At 34.2% G+C, this 21,646-nt stretch overlaps 2 protein-coding genes across 2 annotated transcripts; one reads left to right on the top strand and one right to left on the bottom strand.

The window, feature by feature from the left end:
• Positions 1 to 1,947: 1,947 nt before the first annotated feature.
• On the bottom strand, positions 1,948 to 3,756 carry LOC145642552 (uncharacterized). The gene has a single exon (XM_081693755.1). It carries the CDS (start codon positions 3,754 to 3,756, stop codon positions 1,948 to 1,950), a length of 1,809 nt encoding a protein of 602 aa, XP_081549881.1.
• A 7,962-nt stretch (positions 3,757 to 11,718) lies between these two features.
• LOC145642551 (protein SIEVE ELEMENT OCCLUSION B-like) lies at positions 11,719 to 21,187 on the top strand. Its single transcript, XM_081693754.1, has 7 exons — positions 11,719 to 12,000; positions 12,096 to 12,191; positions 12,730 to 13,154; positions 14,447 to 14,577; positions 19,381 to 19,526; positions 19,656 to 20,129; positions 20,493 to 21,187. The coding sequence occupies exons 1-7, from the start codon at positions 11,830 to 11,832 to the stop codon at positions 21,108 to 21,110; spliced, it is 2,061 nt and encodes a 686-aa protein (XP_081549880.1). The 5' UTR covers positions 11,719 to 11,829; the 3' UTR covers positions 21,111 to 21,187.
• Positions 21,188 to 21,646: the final 459 nt, after the last annotated feature.

The following is a 21,646-nucleotide window of genomic DNA, read 5'->3' as shown; positions in this document are numbered from 1 at the left end:
TTGTGAAAAACTACCTTTTATATACAACTTTTTGTGAAAAACTACCTTTTAAAAAAAATGTTGTAAATGAGTACCTCTTTTTTGAAAAATGTTGTAAATGACTACCACTTGCCGGAATCTGGTCATTGACTCACTTTTCTGGTGTTGACCACCCCACGTGGCGGCCTTTTCCCGTTTTCAACCACCCCCACCCCCTCCTCCTCCTCTATTTTCTAGTTTTCGACCACCCTCTACCCCCTCGCCGTCACCTCCCCCCCTGTCTAGTTTCTGACTGCTGCGGTGGTTGCCCATCCGCCTCCCTTTTCCAATTCCGACCATCCCCCACCTCCGCAACGCTCCTTTTCCCTAGCCCTCCTTACCCCTTCTTGCAGCCCTCAAACGAAATTATCAATTTCCGGCCACTCCCCTCCCTACCCAAACTTCCATTATTTCCGGCACGGCAGCCCTTTCCCTGCCAACCTTCCTTTACTGCTCATCATTTCCCCTGAATTGAAACGCCTCTCCTTCCCCTTGATTCTTGATTTTCGGCCACCCTCAAATAAATTATCAATTTCTGGTCAAATGTCATCCCACCTACGCATTTCTCACCCTCGAAATCCCGCCCACCCTCCTCCGACCCCCTCGAAAACCAGAACCCTTCCCTTCCTTTCCTCAATTGTTTGGTATTTGCAATAATTAATTTTTTAATTTGATTGTTGCGCTATTGTTGTTAGTGTATCGTGGTTGGGATGGTGGTTAGTATGGCTGCTATTTGCAGCTTGGTGGGTGTGGTGGTGTAATTATTGGTGGCGTCAAGAGGTAAAGATGGAGAGTGGTGGTGCAGTGATGGCAGGGGAACGGAGTTAATGATGTTGCTGTTTGAAGGTCGTGGAATTGGGGAGCGATTGAGGGTTTGTGTTAGATTTTTCGGGGTGGAGGCGGTTTCAAGTGGGGTTGGGTTGGTTTTGGGATGCGTGGGGGCGGTTGTAAGGATGTTTTGAGGTGGGTTGAGGTGTTGTGGTGGTGGGGCGGTGGTCAAGATAGCGGCATTGCTGGTGGTGCATGCATAGAAAAAAAAAAAAGAAAAAAAAAAATAAAGGTCATGTGATCGGCACGTGGGTGGTCAACGCCGGAAAAGTGAGTCAACGGCCAGGGCAAGTGGTAGTCATTTACAACATTTTTCAAAAAAGAGGTAGTCATTTACAACATTTTTTTAAAAGGTAGTTTTTCACAAAAAGTTGTATATAAAAGGTAGTTTTTCACAAAAAAATCCAAATATTAATGATACTTTTCATTTTCAGTTTTTTGTCAATTATTCATGAGCAGATTATAAAGAAATGTGTTTCAATTAATTAGAAACGGAGGAAGTATGTAGGACCTTTTAGGTCTTTTACTTTGATTGAAAAATGACAATGCAATAAGCTAAAGGAGAAAGCAATTATAGTGCACAAATAAAGAACACGCAAGGTTTATAGTAGTTCACTCAAAATGAGCTAAATTCACTTAGTGAGAAGGGAGTTGAAGATTTTATTACTAACTTCAATTCAGGAAGGAATTACAAAATTACAAAGATGAAGTTGGCACGCTTTCACTTTCTACAAATCTTAGGTTTAAGCTCATAACCAACTAAAAATGGTTTAATTAGAAGTAAGCATATGATCCCCGGCTTCAAAATAACATTAATGGCGGAGAAAAGAATGCATGGAGAAAATATGATAGGGCCAAGGGAAGGCTTGGACGCCACATTTTGACCAAGCTTGTTGCATTTTTTTTTTTTTGTCGAAATTTGACTTGTAAAACTTCTCTCATTTTCATATAATATTAATAAAAAAAAATATATAAAAGGTACATACTGGTATAGTACAAGAAAAACCTTACTGAACTGGTGTAGTACTGATTTATTGAGAGAAATTACTGGTCATCAAAATGCATAAAACAAGCATAAAGAAAATATGGATTGTATCTTAATTACAAAGATGAATCCGATTGAATCCACTCACCATTATCATCGCATGGAAAGAAGTTAAGATTGGGACATTCAGCTATTTGAAGGTAGCTCAAGTTTGGAAATGAGAGCTGAAAATCATGCCAATTCATATGAAGTTGAGGCAAATATCGAAGACGCAATATCTTAACATGAGGGAAGCAATGTTGGTTCGAAAACAACTTCTGAAGATTACCTCCTCTGATGTAGATTTTTGTAAGACTGGAGTTCCGGCTTCTCTTACTAATTAGGCCTAGCAGTCGTGAAGCTGTGGCTTCAGGAGCAGCCTGGAGCTCTAGTTTTTCTAAGTTTTTTGGGAGTCCCTCTGTGTAATCAAATATATTGCTATCCGTGCTCGATTCTGCGACAAAGCTTTTCACCCATGCGACCTTCAATTTTCTGAGCTCCGGCATTGAGTTGAGAGTCTGGAGATCTTCGTTTGTGGGAAACATCATTCTTCGTGTGCGAATGGTCAATTTGATGAGCCTTGTCAGCTGTTTTAAATCTTTGAACTCAGCAAAATGATGATTTGGATCTTTAGGCTGCTGCTGTTTATCATTGACAACTATGAACCCCAGGAGCACTCTAAGGTTTTTCAGATAGGCGATTCCCATGGGAATGTAGTCGAGCTGATAACATTGAGATAAGTCTAAACATACAAGCTTGATTAACCTCCCGATACCGTTGGGAAGAGACTTTAAGTCTTGACAAGATCTGAGATCCAATACCCTCAGTTCGCTAAGGTCGCAAACCGAGTGCGGCAGCTCTTGAACTCTGGATATCCCTTGAAGGCTCAGAAACTTTATCTGTTTCTCCTTCTCCATTAACTGTTTAAATTTACTGGCAAAAGTATCTTCCACCACAACATGTTCCAAGCCACGGTTAAAATTACCGAGGTGTACTATGCCGTAGTATGTTTTATCATCTCCTACTATGGGAATTTCGATCACCTGGTCAGGAGTCAGCTTACAAGTGCTGTTGACATTGATCAATAACGCAGAGCCACTGTACTTACTTTCAATTCGATTACTATCCAGTTGTAGTGATGCTAAGCCACTGACGAAGCCTGGACTGATAATAATTTTGCTGTTGCTGTAAGCGTGCATCAAATTGAAAGACGACTCTGCTACAAGCTCAGCCAGAAATTGTTCTCCTTCCGAGGGATCATCTACAATCTGTAGCCCTATCAACCAATTGATCAACAATCCTTTGCTTATTATCTCCACATTCTGCGGGATGAACAAGCCATACTTGTCACAAGTGTACTTTTTTGCGAATAGGATGCAGTGTAATAGGCGATCTCTTGTTGTAAGGGAAAGCTCCTCACCAACTTTCTCAAATTGATTACAATCACAATAATCAAAAGGCAGTACTTGAGAAGAAGATGAGGATAACCCACCAGAGGCTTGCTTTTGAGGATCAACAGTGGGACGGCGATCGTCTTTCATCTCGTAAAGCTCCTCAAGTAGCTCCTTGTAAAACACCTCATTTTGGTGGTCAATCTCAATCAAGTCTTTGACAATGCCTTCAAATTTTTGAATGACTTTATCCCCACCCCTCTTATCCAAGGTGTAGGAAGCTGGTACTAGGCTTTGTTTGGCTGTTTTCAATTCTTCCTTCAATCTTTTGATGTTATCGACAATAGTCGTACCATCAATTGTGCTGTTCTTCTTAGTTTCTTTTTCCTTCATTATCTTACGGCTTAAGGCTGCTAGCCCCGAACCATATTCGACTAGAAACCTTAGACGATGAGTCGGTACTTGTACTTGTGTATATGGTGTTGATGACGACATGGCCGGATTTGGTCTAGTGTAGTAGTATATTATCTAGACTCGAAGAAGATAGTTAGGTTATTTTTTTTTTTTTTTTTGGTTATAAATTCACGAACAAAATGACATTTATAATGTAACTAATGAAAATTTCAAATTGGAGTGATTGACTACATAATGTAGGCCGTAAAAAAGAAAATGGGATTTGATATGGCTAGAGACGTAAAAAAAAATAAAGCAATCAAAGCAAACGAGGACCTACGTAATGTAGCATAGCATTGGTCGTGAAATAGAAAATGGGATTTGATTTAGGGACATAAAATATAAAGAAATCAAAGCAAACGAGGAGCTACATCTACATACATAATGTAGCATTGGTATTTTTTTGGCTAATTTGATATTTATTTATTTATTTATTTTTATTTATTTATTTATATTACATTCATAGATAATGGGATTGATTTAGGGACAAAAAAAACTAAAAAGTATGATTGACAGTGAAAGAACAAGTGCTAGAGAGAGTAAAGTAGGCGTGGTTAAGATTTTTTTTTTTTTTTTTTTTTATTTTTTTTTTTTTATATATAGATGGATGGGGTTGGCTCTAAGTAATTAAGAATTGGGCCTAAGTTTCAGCATGAAGTTCGATTTTACTAAACCCAAAATCGTATACCTTGTATTTATTAGAAAGTTACATACTAATAATCTAATATGCATTCAAACTCCTTACAAATAAAATGTTAACCTAGGTTTAAGGGGTGAAGGTTTCTATAAAAATAGTTCAAGTTACCAACAAATTTGACATAAATTGAAGACCCCTCTCTAACATAAAGATCAGATTTTAAAATAAATAAGAAAATAATTTAAAGAATACATGTATAATGTATTACATTGTTTGATTCATTTTCCCCGACTTAATTTCTACTGCAAGTGTATTTAATTCTAGCTAACATCTTCTTCTTTCTAAATTATTCGTGATTCCAATAAAATCAAGGAAAAATACATTTTAATAATCCCAACTATGGCCGATTTACTAACAATAATCCCAACTATCGTTTATTCTACAATAATCCCAACTATTAGGTCGGTTTTCCTCCAACAGTCCCAAATCGGTCAACAAAAGTCAATAACCTATTATTGTAGGTTGTTTGACACGTGTCAGCATGTGAGTTGTTCAAAAAAAAATTAAAAAAAAAAGAAAAAGAAAACCAAAAAAGAAATTATGGCAGCCACCATTCCAGCCCTAACCACCACCTCCACCTCCTGCCGCAACCCCAAAACACCACCTTCACCAGCCACCCAAGCTGAAAATGACTCCCACGACCAGCCGCACCCCCGAAACCGGCCAAATTAAAATACCTAACCCTTGCCCGTGAAACCACCAGCAGCCCCAAATCGCACCAAAATAACCGACATAAATTATTGAAAAAGTCCCCGAAATTCGTCTGAAATCGAAGAAGGTGGTGTTTGGGGCTTGAGGCAAGAGGTGGAGGTGGCGTTTGGGGTTGGAGAAGGTGGCTATTAAGGTCGGTTTTGGAGGCGGAGGATAGCGCGGTGGTTTTAGAGGTCGAGGCGGTGGGTTTGTTTGCGATTGGTGACTGGGTTTGTGCGGCTGTAGTTGCGGCAAGCTGGCGGCGATCGGGCAGTGAGCAGGCGGTGAGGAGGGGTCGTGGTTGCGTAGGCGTCGCTGGCCGTGCGGGAGGATCAGAGTAATTGGCGTCGCTGGCCGTGCGAGAGGAGCAATTGGGGTTGGGGTGGATCGTGGCTGGTGCTCTTGGGGATTGGGAGAGCCTGCCGGCTATTTTCCGGTGGTTTGCGGGTTCGCCGACCATTTTCCGGTGGTCTGGAGGTCGGCCGGTCAGATTCACAGTTGGCTAAGGGTTTTGGTGGCGGTTTTCGGTGGGCTAGGGGTGGTTGGGATGGTTTTTTGTTCCTTCTTTTTTTTATAATTTTTATTGTAATTTTAGGCCACTCATGTACTGACATGTGTCATTTAAAAAACAAAAAAAAAAATTTCCCTTTAAGCAGGTAACCGGTTTTTGGGACTGCTGGAGGAAAACTCACCTAATAGTTAGGATTATTGTAGAATAAACGATAGTTGGGATTATTGTAGGTAAATCGCCCATAGTTGAGATTATTAAAGTGTATTGTTCCTAAAATCAAATTATCAAAACAAACAAAAAAAAGTACTTCTTTCTTTCTTTCTTTCTTTTTTTTTTATTTTATTTTTTATTTTTTTATTATTATTTTTTTTTTTTAATTTGCACCACTATAGTTTTACATTATTCACACAAAAACCTTTGACTACATATCTTTATTTTGTGATTTGATTTATCAATTAAAAAATATTCATGGACATCTATTTTTAACACCTCCTAAAAAAAAAAAAATTAACATCAAAAAATTGAATTTACCACCACTTAACCGATTTTGTCCACGAATCTGTTAAGTGGGTCCACAATGCCACGTGTTGATATATTTACTACTGGTGAGAAAAAAGAAAAAAAAAAACTAGAGTCACCCAACCACCACTACATCCCCACCCCACACGCACTGCTTCAACCCGACGGCAACATAATCTACCCCCTCTCTAGCCTAGAGCACTGGAACCCACTCTCCTCCCTAACCCCGACCACCGGAACTAATCCTCCTCCCATTCATGTATCTGTAAACTGTCAAAAATGAAACCCTAAATTCTAAAACGACCACAAATTGAGTAATGGTTGAAATCGACCGATTTTGGGGATGAGTGGCCTAAATTTGCCATGGTTGTTTTTTAGTTAAAAGAGGCTGTGATCTGGTGCTATGGGGGTTTTAGCTGCGACAAAGGGAGTTGGTAGGTTCCAGTGGGGCTAGGTTAGGTTGGGAAAGGTGGTGTGCCTATGATGGGGCGGAAGCAGCGGCTACGCTGGGGGTAAGGACAAAGAACAAGGAGGCAATGGTAGTAGTTGTATGGCAGGGTAGTTTTAGGATTTTTTTTATTTATTTTTTACCAAACACAAAGCGATTGCGACACGTTGTAGTGTGGACCGCACTTAACAAATTCTTTGGACGAAATCTATTTAGTGGTGGTAAAATTAATTTTCATAAAATTTATGTGTTAAATTTAATTTTTTTTTTTTTGAGGTGTTGAAAAATCATTTTCAACCTTTTTTGGTGTTGAAATTTAATTTAATTTCTTTTATTTATTTTTTTTATTAATAATTGTGCGACATATAGCATATCAGGAAAAACAAAAAAAAATTAACCATTTCAGCATGTTGCAAGTTTTTGGGATTGAAGAAAGAAAACGGAGGTGAAAGTTGGGACTATTGCTGAATAATTAAAAGATGAAATCATTCAAAGTAAATTGAGAAAAGTTGAGATTATTAAAGTGTATTGAACCTATTTAGTATGATATTATTAAAAGTAAGAAAGAAAAGGGAAAATTAATTTTTAGCTTGATATTTTGACTTCTTTCTTTCCTCCTAATGGTCTGCTCCAATTTACTTAATTGAATTAAGCTGAAGTGATGGAGTTGAATTGAACTGAACTAAATATTTTATGAGAGAATGAAGGAAATTAGGAACCGAACTGAACTGAAAATAAGCTAAAGAAAACAGACCCTAAATTACTCTAGTTTTGGGAGGAAATTAAAAGAAAGGAAAGATTTGGTACAAGGAAAAAAAAATTTCTACCATTTTCCATCATTTCCTATTGAATCTCATTTAATTTTTAGAACAAATTAAATTATGGAATTTATACTTTTCCTTTCTTTCCTTTTCATTCCGGTTCTTCCCAACAAAAAAGGCATTAGGGTTGTTCATCCTAAGTTTGACATGGAAGAAGTAAGGAGTGATGAGCTCTTTATAAGTGAGTGCACACTCGATTAATATGAGGCTTTTAGGAATTCTAAGGTGCCCGAAAACAAATCCGTGTGGACTAGGCCCAAAGCTGACAATATCATACTAATGTGGACTGGAGTGTGCACACACTAGTAGAAAAATACAAAAAGGCAACCCCCAATTGGCACCGGTTCAGGCCAAACCGGTGCCAAAAACCGGCCTACAATTAGGCGGGGATTTAGACCAAGAACAATGGCACCGGTTCAGCTCAAACCGATGCCAAAAATAAAAAGGCCACCGGTTTGAACCGGTGCCACTGAACCGTTGCTCCAAAAAAAAAAACCGGGCTTTCCTTTATATATACCCTAATATAACCTAACCTACCTCCTTCTCTCTCCTCATTCTCTCTCATCGGCGCTTCTCCTTCTCTCTCTTCTGATCTCGATCCGCTTCACCTTCTTTCTCCTTTGATCTAGATCGGCGCCGGCGTTCCTCTCCCCCCCTTCTTCTCTCTCCGACCTCTCTTCTTTGTCCTCTCTCCCTTCTCTGTCCTCTCTGTCCTCTTCTGTCTCGATCTCCAACCTCTCTTCTGTCTTCTGCCTACCACCACCGACGCCACTAACCACCGCCGCCACCAAGTCCACTTATTTTTTGGTCAAATTTGAGGTTAGGGCATGTTTCTGGGTTTAATTGGTAAGGGTTTCTGGGTTTTATTATTTATGTTATATGCCTTAATTTTTTTGGGTTTGATTGTTGTAATATTGTTCAAAATTGATTGGTGTAATTATAATTCATTGGCCTTAATTTTTTTGGGTTTGATTGTTGTAAATTTGCACTTAATTGATTTTTCAAAATTTCTGGGATTAATTGCTTTTCGAAAGTTTTGGGGTTAATTGTTTTTCTTGGTTAATTGATTTTCGAAAGTTTCTGGATTAATTGATTTTCGAAAGTTTCTAGATTAATTGATTTTCGAAAGTTTTGGGGTTAATTCAATGTTTGTGCGGTTTTCTGGGTTTTCTATATTGATTTTCTCTTACTCTTGCATGCATGAGTTTTCTGGGTTATTGTTTCTCGTTTTTTTTTTTTTTTTTTTTTGAGTTTTAATAATTTCTGGGTTATTATTGATGCAGGTGTTAATTCATGCAACAATTCAAGGATTCAAGACTTTTTTTTTGGAATATTGTTTTGATGTTGTAATTTTTTTTTTTTTTTTTTTTTTTTTTTACTATTTCAATTTCTGAGTTGAATTTCATTATAATTCATTGTAACTTTTTAGTTTTTTTTTTTTTGTATGTACAATAACAATTTACTTGAATATAATGTGATTTACAATTGTTTTGATGTTGAATATAACAATTTCGATCAAGACTCCGTATTTTACCATTTTGTTTGGTTTGTATTTCTGATGTTTGTGAACTTGTTTGTATATTATTTTTATTATTATTGTAAGAAAAAATTAAAACCAAAAAAAAAAAAAAAAAAAAAAACCAAAAAAAACCGGTGCCTAAAAGAGCTTCCACTAAAAAATAATATTTCGCGAAGCTATTTAAGGCACCGGTTAACCGGTGCCAAAACCGGTTTATGGCACCGGTTTTGAACCGGTGCTAAAAAGGAAGGTATTTGGCACCCCTCACATAGGCACGGGTTCAAACTGGTGCCTTAGGCCGGGTTTGAACCGGTGTCAAATGCGTTTTTTTACGTAGCGACACAACCCGTCAAGGTGGGTCACTCGGGCCAAACAAATGGTCCAAGAGATATAGAGCTAGACTTTGTTAACTCTATCTTATTTCCAATATACTGATTTATGGTGAATAAATCTAATATATATAAATAAAGTAGGCATTTTTGGAGAGCATTCGGCGCACCACACAAGCAAATGTATATTTTTTACCAATTAAAAATTAGATTTCTATTTTATTTTAAAATTAAAAAATTCACTTGCCAAGTAAAACTAACGAATGAGATATAAGAATTTTGCCTCGAAATTATTTTAAAAAAAAATCTTTTTTTAAAAAAAAAAAACAAATAGCGATTTATAAGGATTTAATTTATTTTAAAATCTAAAAATTATCTTTTAAAAAAAAAATTCATCTATAGATATAGAATTTATATAACTAAGATAATCTTGATAGTGTTTATGATAAGAATAAAATCATCTTTTTTTTAAAAACACAAATAGCGATTTATCAGGATTTAATCTATTTAAAAAACAAAAAATTATCTTTCTTTTTTTTTAAAAAAATCATCTATAGATATAGAATTTATATAACTAAGATAATCTTAGCAGTGTTTATGATAAGAAATAAAAAATCTTCCTTAATAATAATTAAATTAATTTTTTTAATGCCGATCACTATAAATTGACACATCCTACAACACCAATAAAATTTCATAAGAGAATTTTGTGTCAGTTTTAGGTCATCTATGGCTGCATAATTCTTAGTTTAATTCTTATTTTTGATTATTGCTTAGATTGTGTTTGTTTAGAATACTTAATGATATATGTTTATGTTTTATTTACTGAATTTTGTTTTTACATGCAGATCTAATTTAATCAGAGAATTAAATTTGGGAAAAAATGATTGAAAATTCAAATACGAGGAGGCATTATATCTATATAAATCGCTTACATTTGTTAATTTTTTTTATAAACCTTTTTAGTCTTTATTAATCAATTTTATGGTTAAAACATTTTTTTGAGATTTAGTTAGCTTAATCAAGTCATCAAATTAACTTAATTTTTAGCGGCGATTGGGAACTAATAAAAAATTTCAATTCATAGATTTGATTCTGTACAATTACAATTTTTAGATTAATTTCACAAAAAAAATTCACACATGATAAATATATTGATTTATTTTATAAGACTATAAATTTTATTTTGCTAACATATGTTTTATTTATCCAGTTTTATTAATTAGATGAAAGAGATATGGGTGTGAACGAAGAAATAGAAATAAATTGTATACATGTTTTTATTACTTTTTAATATTTCTATTTTTAAAATATAACCAATAATGATTTAGGATTAAAAAATATGTAAACAAAAAAAAATATCTTTTCACATTAAAAATTTTATCCTAACATGTAACTAATAAATTATCATATTTACATTTTTTTTAAGATATCATATTTACAATTTATTCATATTTTTAAATTCAATTGTCATATAACTAACAACTACAAATAAAATACAAAACAACAACAAATAAAGTCGCATTATAAATTACATTTACAAAAAAAAAAAAAAAATTATACTTTTGTAATAGGCAATAATACTTTAATTAAATTATTATGTTTTTTTTTTTTTGTTTGAAATTATTATTATATAGTAAACTAATCAAATACAAAAATATTTTTTCATTTATATATGAAAAATCATGCATCGCACGGACTTTCATCTAGTATTTAAGCATAATGGGTCAATTATACAATGATTAAATTTGTATGAAGTTGGTTTTAGCCAAATCTATTAACATTTTCTATACAAATTCTTAAATGGACCTGGTTCACACTAATTTATTGTGGACCACTAACATTAGAGAAAGTATGGTTGTTTATATTAATAAAAAAAAAAGGGTCACTATAATTAAAAAAAAAAGTCACTATATTGAAATAAAAATCATTTTGGTAATATATAGGCCTAAGTGGTTATTTTTATAATGAAATATTTTATATACTGATCAATATGAATAATAAAGGCCACAATGTTAAAATTAGGGTAATAGCGTCGTATTTCAAGTTCACAATATTATTAAATGTTGTAGTAGTTTTAATAAAGGTTACTAGGTTAAAAATAAGGTTACTATGTTAAAAATAATGGTCACTATGTTCAATACAATGTCAGTTGCGTGTGTATAGACCTCGGGTCCACAATAATATTATTGTGGACCAGGTCCACACAAGTGTTTTTGCATTTTCTAAGATCACATTTTGTTTTAAAATGGTTTCCGGCAAAAGCTATGTCCAATACTTTAGTTAAAGATTTTATTCCAAACAAATCTAGCTTTCCTAAAGCAGAAAAGTGAAAGCCAAATATGGATGGGTCCACTTAACTTAACACAGAGATTGTTATCGATGGAAGCAAGGAATTTGATTCAGATTGCTTTATTCCGGTTCAAATATCCTGTTTAAGCTTCAAAGTTTGACACCATCGTCAAAGACTGCATATCAGCACACAGCACGGCACATACTTGCCATCGGTTGATCCAAATTTATGGGTTTTTTTTTCTTTTAATCTATATAGATGTAATTGACCTGATTAATTTTTCACAAAATGGGTCTACCAAGTGACTTATTTTTATTCTTCCGCGGTTATGATCCTCTCGCTTGGCAGCTTGAGCAGTTGCATCATACTGATGCTCAGGATATTGATGTCAGACCACTACTCCGTCTTGTTCGGGATATTATTGAACGTGACACTGCTGCTGTTGAAGGGGAATCAGTGGTATGGTGCTAAATTGCCAATATACTTACGTTGTTAAATCTTCATTATTTCTTCTTATATATATATTAAACCCTCTGTTTTGATCTATGCATCAGGGTACTATCTCAAAGAGCCTCAAAGAAAAATATAACCTTAATAATCTTCAAGGAGCTCCCAAATTGCCTTATATACTCAAACAAATAACCTGTGAGGTAATTATATATTAGCATTACATAATTCTATACAAATACTACAACTACTCTTTAAGCTTTAACAAGTCAACACGTACCTCAAATTACGGGTTCATTTGGCATCATTATTCTTTTCTATTTTTTGAATTTTTATTTGTTTTTAGAAGTCATATAATATATTTCATATAAGGAAAATTTGTGAGGAAGATCCTTTTCAGACGACCTTTTTGTGACAAAGACTCTTTTATAAAAAAGGTGGCACAAAAAATCCTTATATCATGTTTGGGTTGTGAGGAGGGTCTTTTGACCATTATCTGACGTTGACTTTTTTATATCATGTTTGGGTTGTGAGGAGGGTCTTTTGACCATTATCTGACGTTGACTTTTTATATCATGTTTGGGTTGTGAGGAGACATTTTTTTTTTTTTTTTTCCAAAACAATAAAAAATAAAAAGCAATATTAAACAAGCCTGTACAGTTTTTGTTTATTCAGAGTATCTACTAAATTATACAGTGTTGACGGTTTATGTATAAACATAGATGACCTGGCCTAATGCAGATGACCTGTAAGGTGCGAAGTGGTGCTAATTCACACAGTACCACCCTCGCGGTTTTGGGTGTTTTGCAAGACATTTCTTGGGGAGCAAAGGTAGTGCTGACACTAACAGCATTTACATTGGAATATAAACACCTTTGGATTCTTGTTCAAATTAACAAATATTCTAAAAATGCCCTTGGAAAAGCCATCGTCAAGCGATTTCCAATGGCTGTTGAGGGAGTATTCAACGAAATCAATAATCTTGTAAAAGACATGCTTGAAACAACCCAGTGCATTGTAGAGCTTGGAGAGTTGCCTACCAATTACATCTCAACTGAGGATACTGAAGTCAAGGATGTAAAGAAACAAGTTCCATCTACTGTCTATTGGATAATCAGAAATGTTGTTGTTGCTGCTACCTATATTACAACTTTGTCTAATACGAAGTAAGTCCTTATAACATAATTAAGGTAGTATTGCAAATATTACGAAAGGGGTTTTAAAAAAGTGTTACAACTATTATAAAACGAATGAAATACGCAGTACTTGTAATGTATTCTTGTCAATGTCAGATTTGATCATATCAAATCTGAACTTAATAGCTTTAATTGCTTATTTAATAAATTTGTTAAAATTACAAATGTTAAAAGTACAAGATGAGATGAATATAAAATTTAATTGAATATTGTTTTTACCATATATAGATTAGTATAAAATATGGTCAAAGTTAAATATAATTAGTGTATAATATAAGATCAAATCGGACCAACTTAGAAAATTCAAATTATATTAGACGCCATTAAAATCATACAAGATAATTTTATTTCAGTTAAATCAAGCAAATCCTAAATAGTAAGCCCTAATTTGGTTGGACCAATGTCGTTGAGGTTCTCAAAATTCCTAGAGTCGTATACAATAAAGGCACTAATAGTGTGTTGTTTAATTCCCTACCTTATAAAAAATAGGAGATTGCACTTATGAATAGTGCACGGATCATTATACCCCTCAAATTGTTTGTTTACCTTTTTATCCCCATATGTAATTAATTTTGCAATTTTTTTTTATTAAGATCCATCAATTAATCAGAAATTAAATGGAGGAATGGAATAATAAAGTTTAGAATTTTCTATATTTAATGGAGGTTATGGTTTAATTACCTGACACAATTAGTCATTAGACAATCAAAGTTTGTTTCTTTATGTGGGCGTTATTTTAAATTAAAGTAGCTCAACTAAAGTTTAGAACATTGCACAACTACACAACATCAAATACATTAGCTTTGATAAAATATTGTACACAAACCGGCATTGAACATTAAGAACATCGACTATAATTCTTCTAAAACCGCGCGCGTTGGAATCCTAGTAACTACAAAAAGTGCAAAAAGTAGAAAATTGAAACTTCTATGAATTCCATTTTCCCACATAATGCAGAATGAAATTCATTAACCCACCTCCTCCTAGATAATTTAAATTTCTTAGGAATTTTAATTTCCTTAATGTCCAACGAACAAATGAATTAAAGCAATTTCATAAGAATTTGATACAGAAAATAATGTCACACAAACTTAGTAACCGTGGGAAGTTGATTTCCATTACAACCAAATGAGGCCTAAACTTATGCACAGTTTTTTTTTTTAAAAAAATTTTTATTTTATAAAACCCGTTAGGGTAAGTTTATGCACAGTTAGCAAAATGCAATTCAAGTAATATTTTTTGTGTTTTCATGGATTGTTCAGATATAAATCAATTACTTCCGAACTGGAGTTTAGATCGTTTGATAAAACTACGCGAGCTCTTATAGCTAGGCGACTTAATGCAGCTAGCCAAAATCTCAAGCAAAGGCTGAATAAACTGTATGAGCTCATAGGTTTGTCAACATTGGCCCTCATTACATTTCTTTCATTCACCTAATTAAAACTTTTAATAGCATAACAATATACTTCCGCGGTTTTTTATATGCATAAATTTTTAAATCATGGAGTCTATACATCAATCAATCATCAATAACTTAATACTAAAATAAACACCGAGAGTGACACATGTCACATCCTGGTCCTGTTTTTTTCCTCCAAAACTTCATTTCCTTTTTATAACCTTTTTTATTTTTTTTATTTTTTGTAAATATTTGATACAACTATAATAATATCATTCCAAATCTTTTTTATAATAAATATGACAAATATATATATTTATTTTTATTTCGTGTTCATAATTCTTACATATACATATACTACGTTTACCTAATTAATAACTCAAATTAATTAATCAATAACTTAATACTACAACAGACCCCAAGAGTGACATGTATCACAACGTGGTGCCATTTTTTCCCTCCAAAACTCCCTTCCCTTTTTATTTATTATTTTTTTTTTTGTTAACATTTGATTCTATAATAATATCATTTCAAATATTTTATGTTATCTTTATGACATTTTTTGTTAATATTTTATTTTGATTCTATAATAATATCATTCCAAATCTTTTACATTGTCTTTATTTTCAAATGTTGTATTATTAAATTTTGCCAAAAAATTAATAATAAATTGATTCATATTATAGATGTTAAATAAATTACTTTTAAAAAAAATAATATTTTTTTTCCAATTCCTAGCTAATATTTTATTTCAATATCAACTTCAATATGAATGTGTATTCAAATTAATTATACTTTTTTCAGAAATTTTACAACTACGTATAATTATTACAAATTAAGGACTTATAGAATATAATATAACTATGAAATAAACGTTTTATTTGACAATTATATCAAATGTTAATTCTAGAAAAAGGTAAAATATCAATTAATCTTGGTCTATTGTTTGATTAATTTTTGATGTTTATTAAAAATTTATTTATAAAAAAGTATTTATTAATATGACCACTAGACCTGATCAAACCAAGTCCGGCCTAAAAAAAATCTCGGGTTTAGGTAGCCCAAATTTCAATTTTTGAAATTTTTTTTTGCTTGCCTATTAATATAGATTATGACATTATAATTTATATATTTAATGTTTATGTTTTATCAATTTTATTTGTTTCTTACAAAAATTAGACTTACCGTGCATGACATGGGCCTTAAGCTAATTTTTTTAAAAATGAGAAAGATTGAAGCATATAAAGTCAAGTTGTTGGTAGTTGTTAATTTTAGAAGTTTGCATACAAGTTTTTACTTCTCACTTGGAAAGGTGTTTATTGTTTTAGGCTTAGGATATTTTAATTATGCGATTTTATTTTGGTAATTAATTTTAATTAGAATATATTTTTGTTAGTTGTCATGAATTTTATCTTTCAGGTTGTTTTATCTTTTAGGATGTTATGTTACCGTACAAAGAATTGTTTTAAGCGAATACATTTAAACTAGGATATCTTTTTAGATTTTAGGAAAAGTTAGAAAATATAATCCCAACTTTTATCAATTTTGATAGAATAATCCCAACTATGGATTATTCTGGAATAATCCGAACTTTAGGGGTGTTCTTTTTCTTTAATCCCAAACCGTCCAACCAAAGTCAATGACCTATTATATTAGGTCACTTGCACGTGTCAAGTCCTAATTGGTCTAAATAAAATTTTAAAAAAATTAAAAAAAAAATCAAAATAAAAAAATAATAAGAAAACCACCCACCATCCCTTTCCCCCACTAAAGCATGCACCTGACCCCCACCATAGCCTAGCCAACCGCCCCTCCAATCCATCCTCACCTCCACAACCAAAGCCCAGGCCGGCGCATCTCCCCAGCCCTTTAAGTCGCCGTTTTCCCCTCTCCCAAAACCCCACGCAACCACCGAAATTACCAATCCCAAAAACCACCGTAACCCAAAAATTGCAATCACGAAACCCCAAAACACTCCTCCCCCACCCCGAAACCCTAGCGTCTAGGGTTTTCGATGGTGGGGGAGGAGTGTTTTGGTAGTTTTCGGGAGTGGGCTGGTGGCTTTGAGGGATTTTCGAGAGTGGGGTTGGCTTTTAGGGATTTCGAGTATAGAGGCTAGTGGTTCTTGGAGTTTGAATTGACTAGTGGCGTGGGAGTTTCGGAGAGGGGAATGGTGGATTGGCTTAGAGCGGCGGGGGAAGGTTGCAGATTCGGCGAGGGAGGTGGTTGGCTGGTGGTTGGGGCTTTGGCTGGTGGTTATTTTTTTTATTTTGATTATTTTTTATAAATATTTTTAGCCAATTAATTTGTGACACGTGTCACTTTAATAAAATAAAAAAATAAATTTAACCCATTCAGCCGGTTACCGGGTATTTGAGATTGAAGAAAAAGAAGACCCCCCCCCCCCAATGTTCGGATTATTCCATAATAATTCAAAATTGGGATTATTCTATCAAATTGATGAAAGTTGAGATTATTTTTACTAATTTTTCCTAGATTTTATTAGCTTATATATTAGTTGGTGTTATTATTCAAGTTAAGATTGGAGGTTAATAAAATTTTGATTTATTGAGAATTGTTGTTAGTCGAGAAGACGAGCAATCAACTTATTGTGTCATTTCTTTTTCTTTTTTTTAAAAAAAAAAAAAAAAAGCATAACATGATGACGTGGCATGTTATGGTTGGTCAATTTTTCCTTTATTATTAAAAGGTCAAAATGTACAATAATGTATATATAACTTTAAATACATGCATTTTTTTTTAAAAAAAATACGTATTTAAATATTTATTTGGAAAAATTGCCCGCAATAATCCCACCTTTTGGGCGTCCACCCAAAATAATCCTACCTTTGGATTATTTTTTAATAATCCGACCTTTATATCCAATCTGCTCAAAATGGTCCCAGGTGACCAGTAACCAGTTGAAGAGGTAATTTTTTTTTTTATTAAGTTTAATATACATGTTTGATAACTTGATTCGTCCAAAATAATAATAAAAAAAATTAATAATAAAAAAGTAAAAGCATATAGAAAAATAAAAAAATTAAAAAATTTGAAAAAAAAAAAAAACCACCTAAGACACACCACAGCCACCACCATCCCCACCACCACCCAAACCCAGACCCTAGAACTACCACCCTACCTAAACCGGAAACACCGCTCCACCCAAACCCGAATCCACCGTCGCCTAGAAACCGACTGATATCCCAACCAAACCCAAAACCCTTTCGAAAATTGAAACCCAACACACTAGATGAATTGAGGTCGCGTGGCCTGAATTGAGGTCGGGGAGGACGGCGCGGCCGTAAAAGGGGCAGGGAAAGGGGGCGTGGCCGTAAAGACGGGGAACGGGGAGGGGGTTAGGATCAGGGGACGAAAAGGGACAGGGGAAGGGGAGGGGCTAGGAAAGGGACAAGGGAAGTGGTGGTTGGGATTGGGATTGGGATTGGGATGGGGAAGGGATTTAGAGGCTGGTTGGTGGTTCAGAGGGAAGGGGTTGGGCGCAAAAAAGTGGTTTATTCCAATTTTACCTTATTTTAATGTTTATAATTTTCAAAAATTAAATAATAATTAAAATTTGAAAATAAAAACTTCATCACGATTTAGCACCTTACGCATTAAAACATGAACTTACTGAAAGATTTTTTTTAAATTTCACAAGTCACACTCGAATTTCTCCGAAGCACAAATTCTAAATTAACAGCAAGTATATCGTATACCCATTCAAACAAATCCGAAATCACATACAATTTTTCTAAAATACACATTCGCAATTTCCGACACCATAAACCCCACACCCCAGCAAATTTCGCATCCAACAACGACAGACAGCAACAACCTTGGTGCCCAACCAACCTAGGAGCAGCAATTTCCGCTCAATCTCAACTCCACCAGCCACCAATTGTAAAATACTACCCCGCAACAACCTCAACCTTTGCACCACCGCAACAGCCCCAATTGACTGCTCCCTCTTCACCCGCAAACTCCGACACGACAGCCAACGAACAACGGAACAATCGCAGCCCGAAATCCCAATCCGACAAATTTTAATTTGTAATGAACAATGATGAACAATTTTAATTGTTATTTTTACTTGCAAGCATAATTTCAAAAACTATTAAATATTATAAAAATAGATTTTTCATAATTTATAATTATTTATTTCTAAAAATATAATATAAATACAATTTTAATACAAATTTTGCCACATCACCATATATATATATATATATATATATATATATATATATATATATATATATATATATATATATTTCTGTGCACTAGAGGGTATGGTGTGTTTTTTGAAAAATGACATTGTAGAATTTTTACCAAAATTACAAGTTTAAGGCTCAAATAACCAATTGACGCAAGAAACATAGAGCTATATATCTTCTTTAAAAGTACAATATTTAGAAATTTTATACACCCGAGTGAACTGTGCACCCAAGAGCATTTTTTGCTCATTTCAATGATTATATATTGCTCATTTTATCATCAAATGAACAAACAAATACCATTGGATGTACCGTACATTCAGGTGTATATAATAATATCTCTGCAATATTTACTTTTTTGTTTATTAAGAAACATATCAAAATAGAAAAAACAAAAAATAGACCAATGTACTATATGAGAAATATAGAGATAATTTATCCATTAAAATGAAAAGTTACGCATGTAAAACGAAACATTCAATTCATAAATAGACAATAATTCCTCTTTATAAAACATAGGAATTGAAGTATACATATTATGATGTTACCTAACCTCTAATGGAGGTGTATTTTAATGTAGAGGAGAGGAAAGACACTGATGATATTAATAAGATAAAAGAATTTCTCTACCACACAACACATACGGACAACTTGGAAGTACTAGATGCCTTCATCTCTGCCAAACTTGAAGTGCCTCCATTGTATGATGGTAGAAACAAGACAAGGGTTAGTGATCAAGTCATCATTTCGTTCTACTTATCAATTCCGTCGTATTAGCTATTAATAATATACTTGTAGAATCTTTGTTGGATTTATTATGATCCGAGCTTATTTGCTTCTCTGGACAATTCCCAGGTCCATCTTGATCTTTTGAGGAAAAGAAATGTGTTGCTTCTCATATCGTGCCTGGATATCACTGTTGAAGAACTGTTTGTGCTTGAGCAAAGCTACATTAAATCAAGGGAGGACTCATACGATATTGTATGGCTCCCAGTGATAGATGATTTCAACGTTTGGACGGATGCTGAGAGCACTAGGTTTCAAGTCTTGACAAATTCGATGCCCTGGTACTCTGTTGACCATCCTTCAATGATAAAAAATACAGCCATCAAGTTCATCAAAAAAGAGTGGCATTTCAAGGGTAGGCCTATTCTTGTGGTGCTGGATCCTCAAGGCAAAGTTGTTAGCCCAAATGCTATACACATGATGTGGATCTGGCAAAGCACTGCTTTCCCTTTCACAAGCGCAAGGGAGGAGGCCCTTTGGGAGCAGGAGACTTGGAGACTTGAGCTCTTGGTCAATGGCATCGATCAAAAAATTTTGGATTGGGTAAATTCACCTCACTTTCTGATTAGTTAATCTATTAAGTGTATCGATCTTTTGTTTTTCCTAATCAAGACATGTCAAGTTAGGATTCGTTTGGCATCAATGTGATTTTCTATTTTTTGTTTTGTTTTTTTTTTTTTTTCAAAATCATATGATAAATTTGTATGTCATATAATAAATAAAAAAATTAGTCAAACTTATTAAAACCATTATAATTTCAAAAAGTGACAATAGAAAAGTAAAAACACTCTTTTTGAAAATATAAATAAATGTCAAACATGCCCTAGGTTATAGTATTAACTTAGGTTTTGTACTGTTATCTATCATATTAAGATTAAACCGAAGTCTTTTCATTTGTGAGAACAGATTCGAGAAGAAAAGTATATTTTTGTGTTTGGAGGCGATGAGATGGAATGGATCCGTAAATTCACAAAGGAGGCATATGCAGTTGCACGATGTTTAGGGGTTTCAGTGGAGATGGTGTATGTGGGGAGAAGCCGCAACAAAGAATTGGTGCGGAGAGTAACAGAAGGTATATTGACTGAGCAGCTGAGCCATTCTTGGGTCGACCCAACATTGGTTTGGTACTTTTGGACAAGGATTAAGTGCATGATTTACTCAAAGGTACAGCTGGAAAGAGTCCATGACACAGGTGATGAAATATTAAAAGAGATCCAAAGGCTGAACAGTCACGATGCGTCTGATGGCGGGTGGGCTATTCTAGCAAAAGGATCAAAAATCATAGTAAATGGACATGGAAAAATTGCCTTATATACCCTGGAAGAGTTTGATCAATGGAAGGAGATAGCTCAAAAGCAGGGGCTCGATGTGGGTTTTGGACTTCATTATCACGAACTCTATAGAAAGTCACAGCCAAGCCTAAAGATTGAATTTCCATCTAATGTGGTGGTTCCTAAGAGTATGCTCTGTCCTGACTGCCGTCGCGACATGAATATATTCTCCTACTTCATATGTCACCATTGAGTTTCCTCGCTCATGCTTTAGCTTTCGCCCGCCGTATCAGGGTTAAATTGAAGCCTAATGAAACCAGACAACCTTAATTAATAATACTCCGCAGTATTTTGTGTGATTTTGGCATCCTGTGGCCAATCTAAGATATATGTTTGTTTCCATTAGTAGATAAGCAAATTAAACGGAAACACATATCTCAATATTGTGTAGACCAATTGACAATAGTCGCGTCGTGGAGAACCACTGACCTAAAAGACGATTCCGCGCTACCTCCCGGTGCAGTAGACTAGAAACGGTCGCCTTCCAGGATAAAAACGACGCCGGAGTTTATGTGCACTCACAAACCCGACTGGAACTCAGAATACTTGCCCAGAAAACAAAACAGAAAGAATTCGTGTTTAGATATAATTAGAGAAGAGAGAAGACAGATTGTTGTTTTTCTTTCGGAGGTGAATAAGGTTTATTTATAAGGCAATGAAGAGAGTAAAAACAACCAACAATTAAGGGGAAAATCGTCATCAATTAAGTGGTGTAGCATCCACCTATTA

The sequence above is a fragment of the Chenopodium album genome, chromosome 8, assembly GCF_948465745.1.
Source record: "Chenopodium album chromosome 8, dcCheAlbu1.1, whole genome shotgun sequence".
In the NCBI taxonomy this organism is placed as follows: domain Eukaryota; kingdom Viridiplantae; phylum Streptophyta; class Magnoliopsida; order Caryophyllales; family Amaranthaceae; genus Chenopodium; species Chenopodium album.
Note: the sequence above shows the minus strand (reverse complement) of the source record. Positions and strands in the feature narration are given on the sequence as shown.

Excerpts from the sequence above, each read along its gene's own strand:
- LOC145642552 (XM_081693755.1), bottom strand. The coding sequence starts at position 3,756 with ATGTCGTCATCAACACCATATACACAAGTACAAGTACCGACTCATCGT.
- LOC145642551 (XM_081693754.1), top strand. The coding sequence starts at position 11,830 with ATGGGTCTACCAAGTGACTTATTTTTATTCTTCCGCGGTTATGATCCT. Across the intron at positions 12,192-12,729 it reads TCAAACAAATAACCTGTGAG|ATGACCTGTAAGGTGCGAAG; the intron begins GTAATTATATAT and ends GGCCTAATGCAG. Across the intron at positions 20,130-20,492 it reads ATCAAAAAATTTTGGATTGG|ATTCGAGAAGAAAAGTATAT; the intron begins GTAAATTCACCT and ends TTGTGAGAACAG.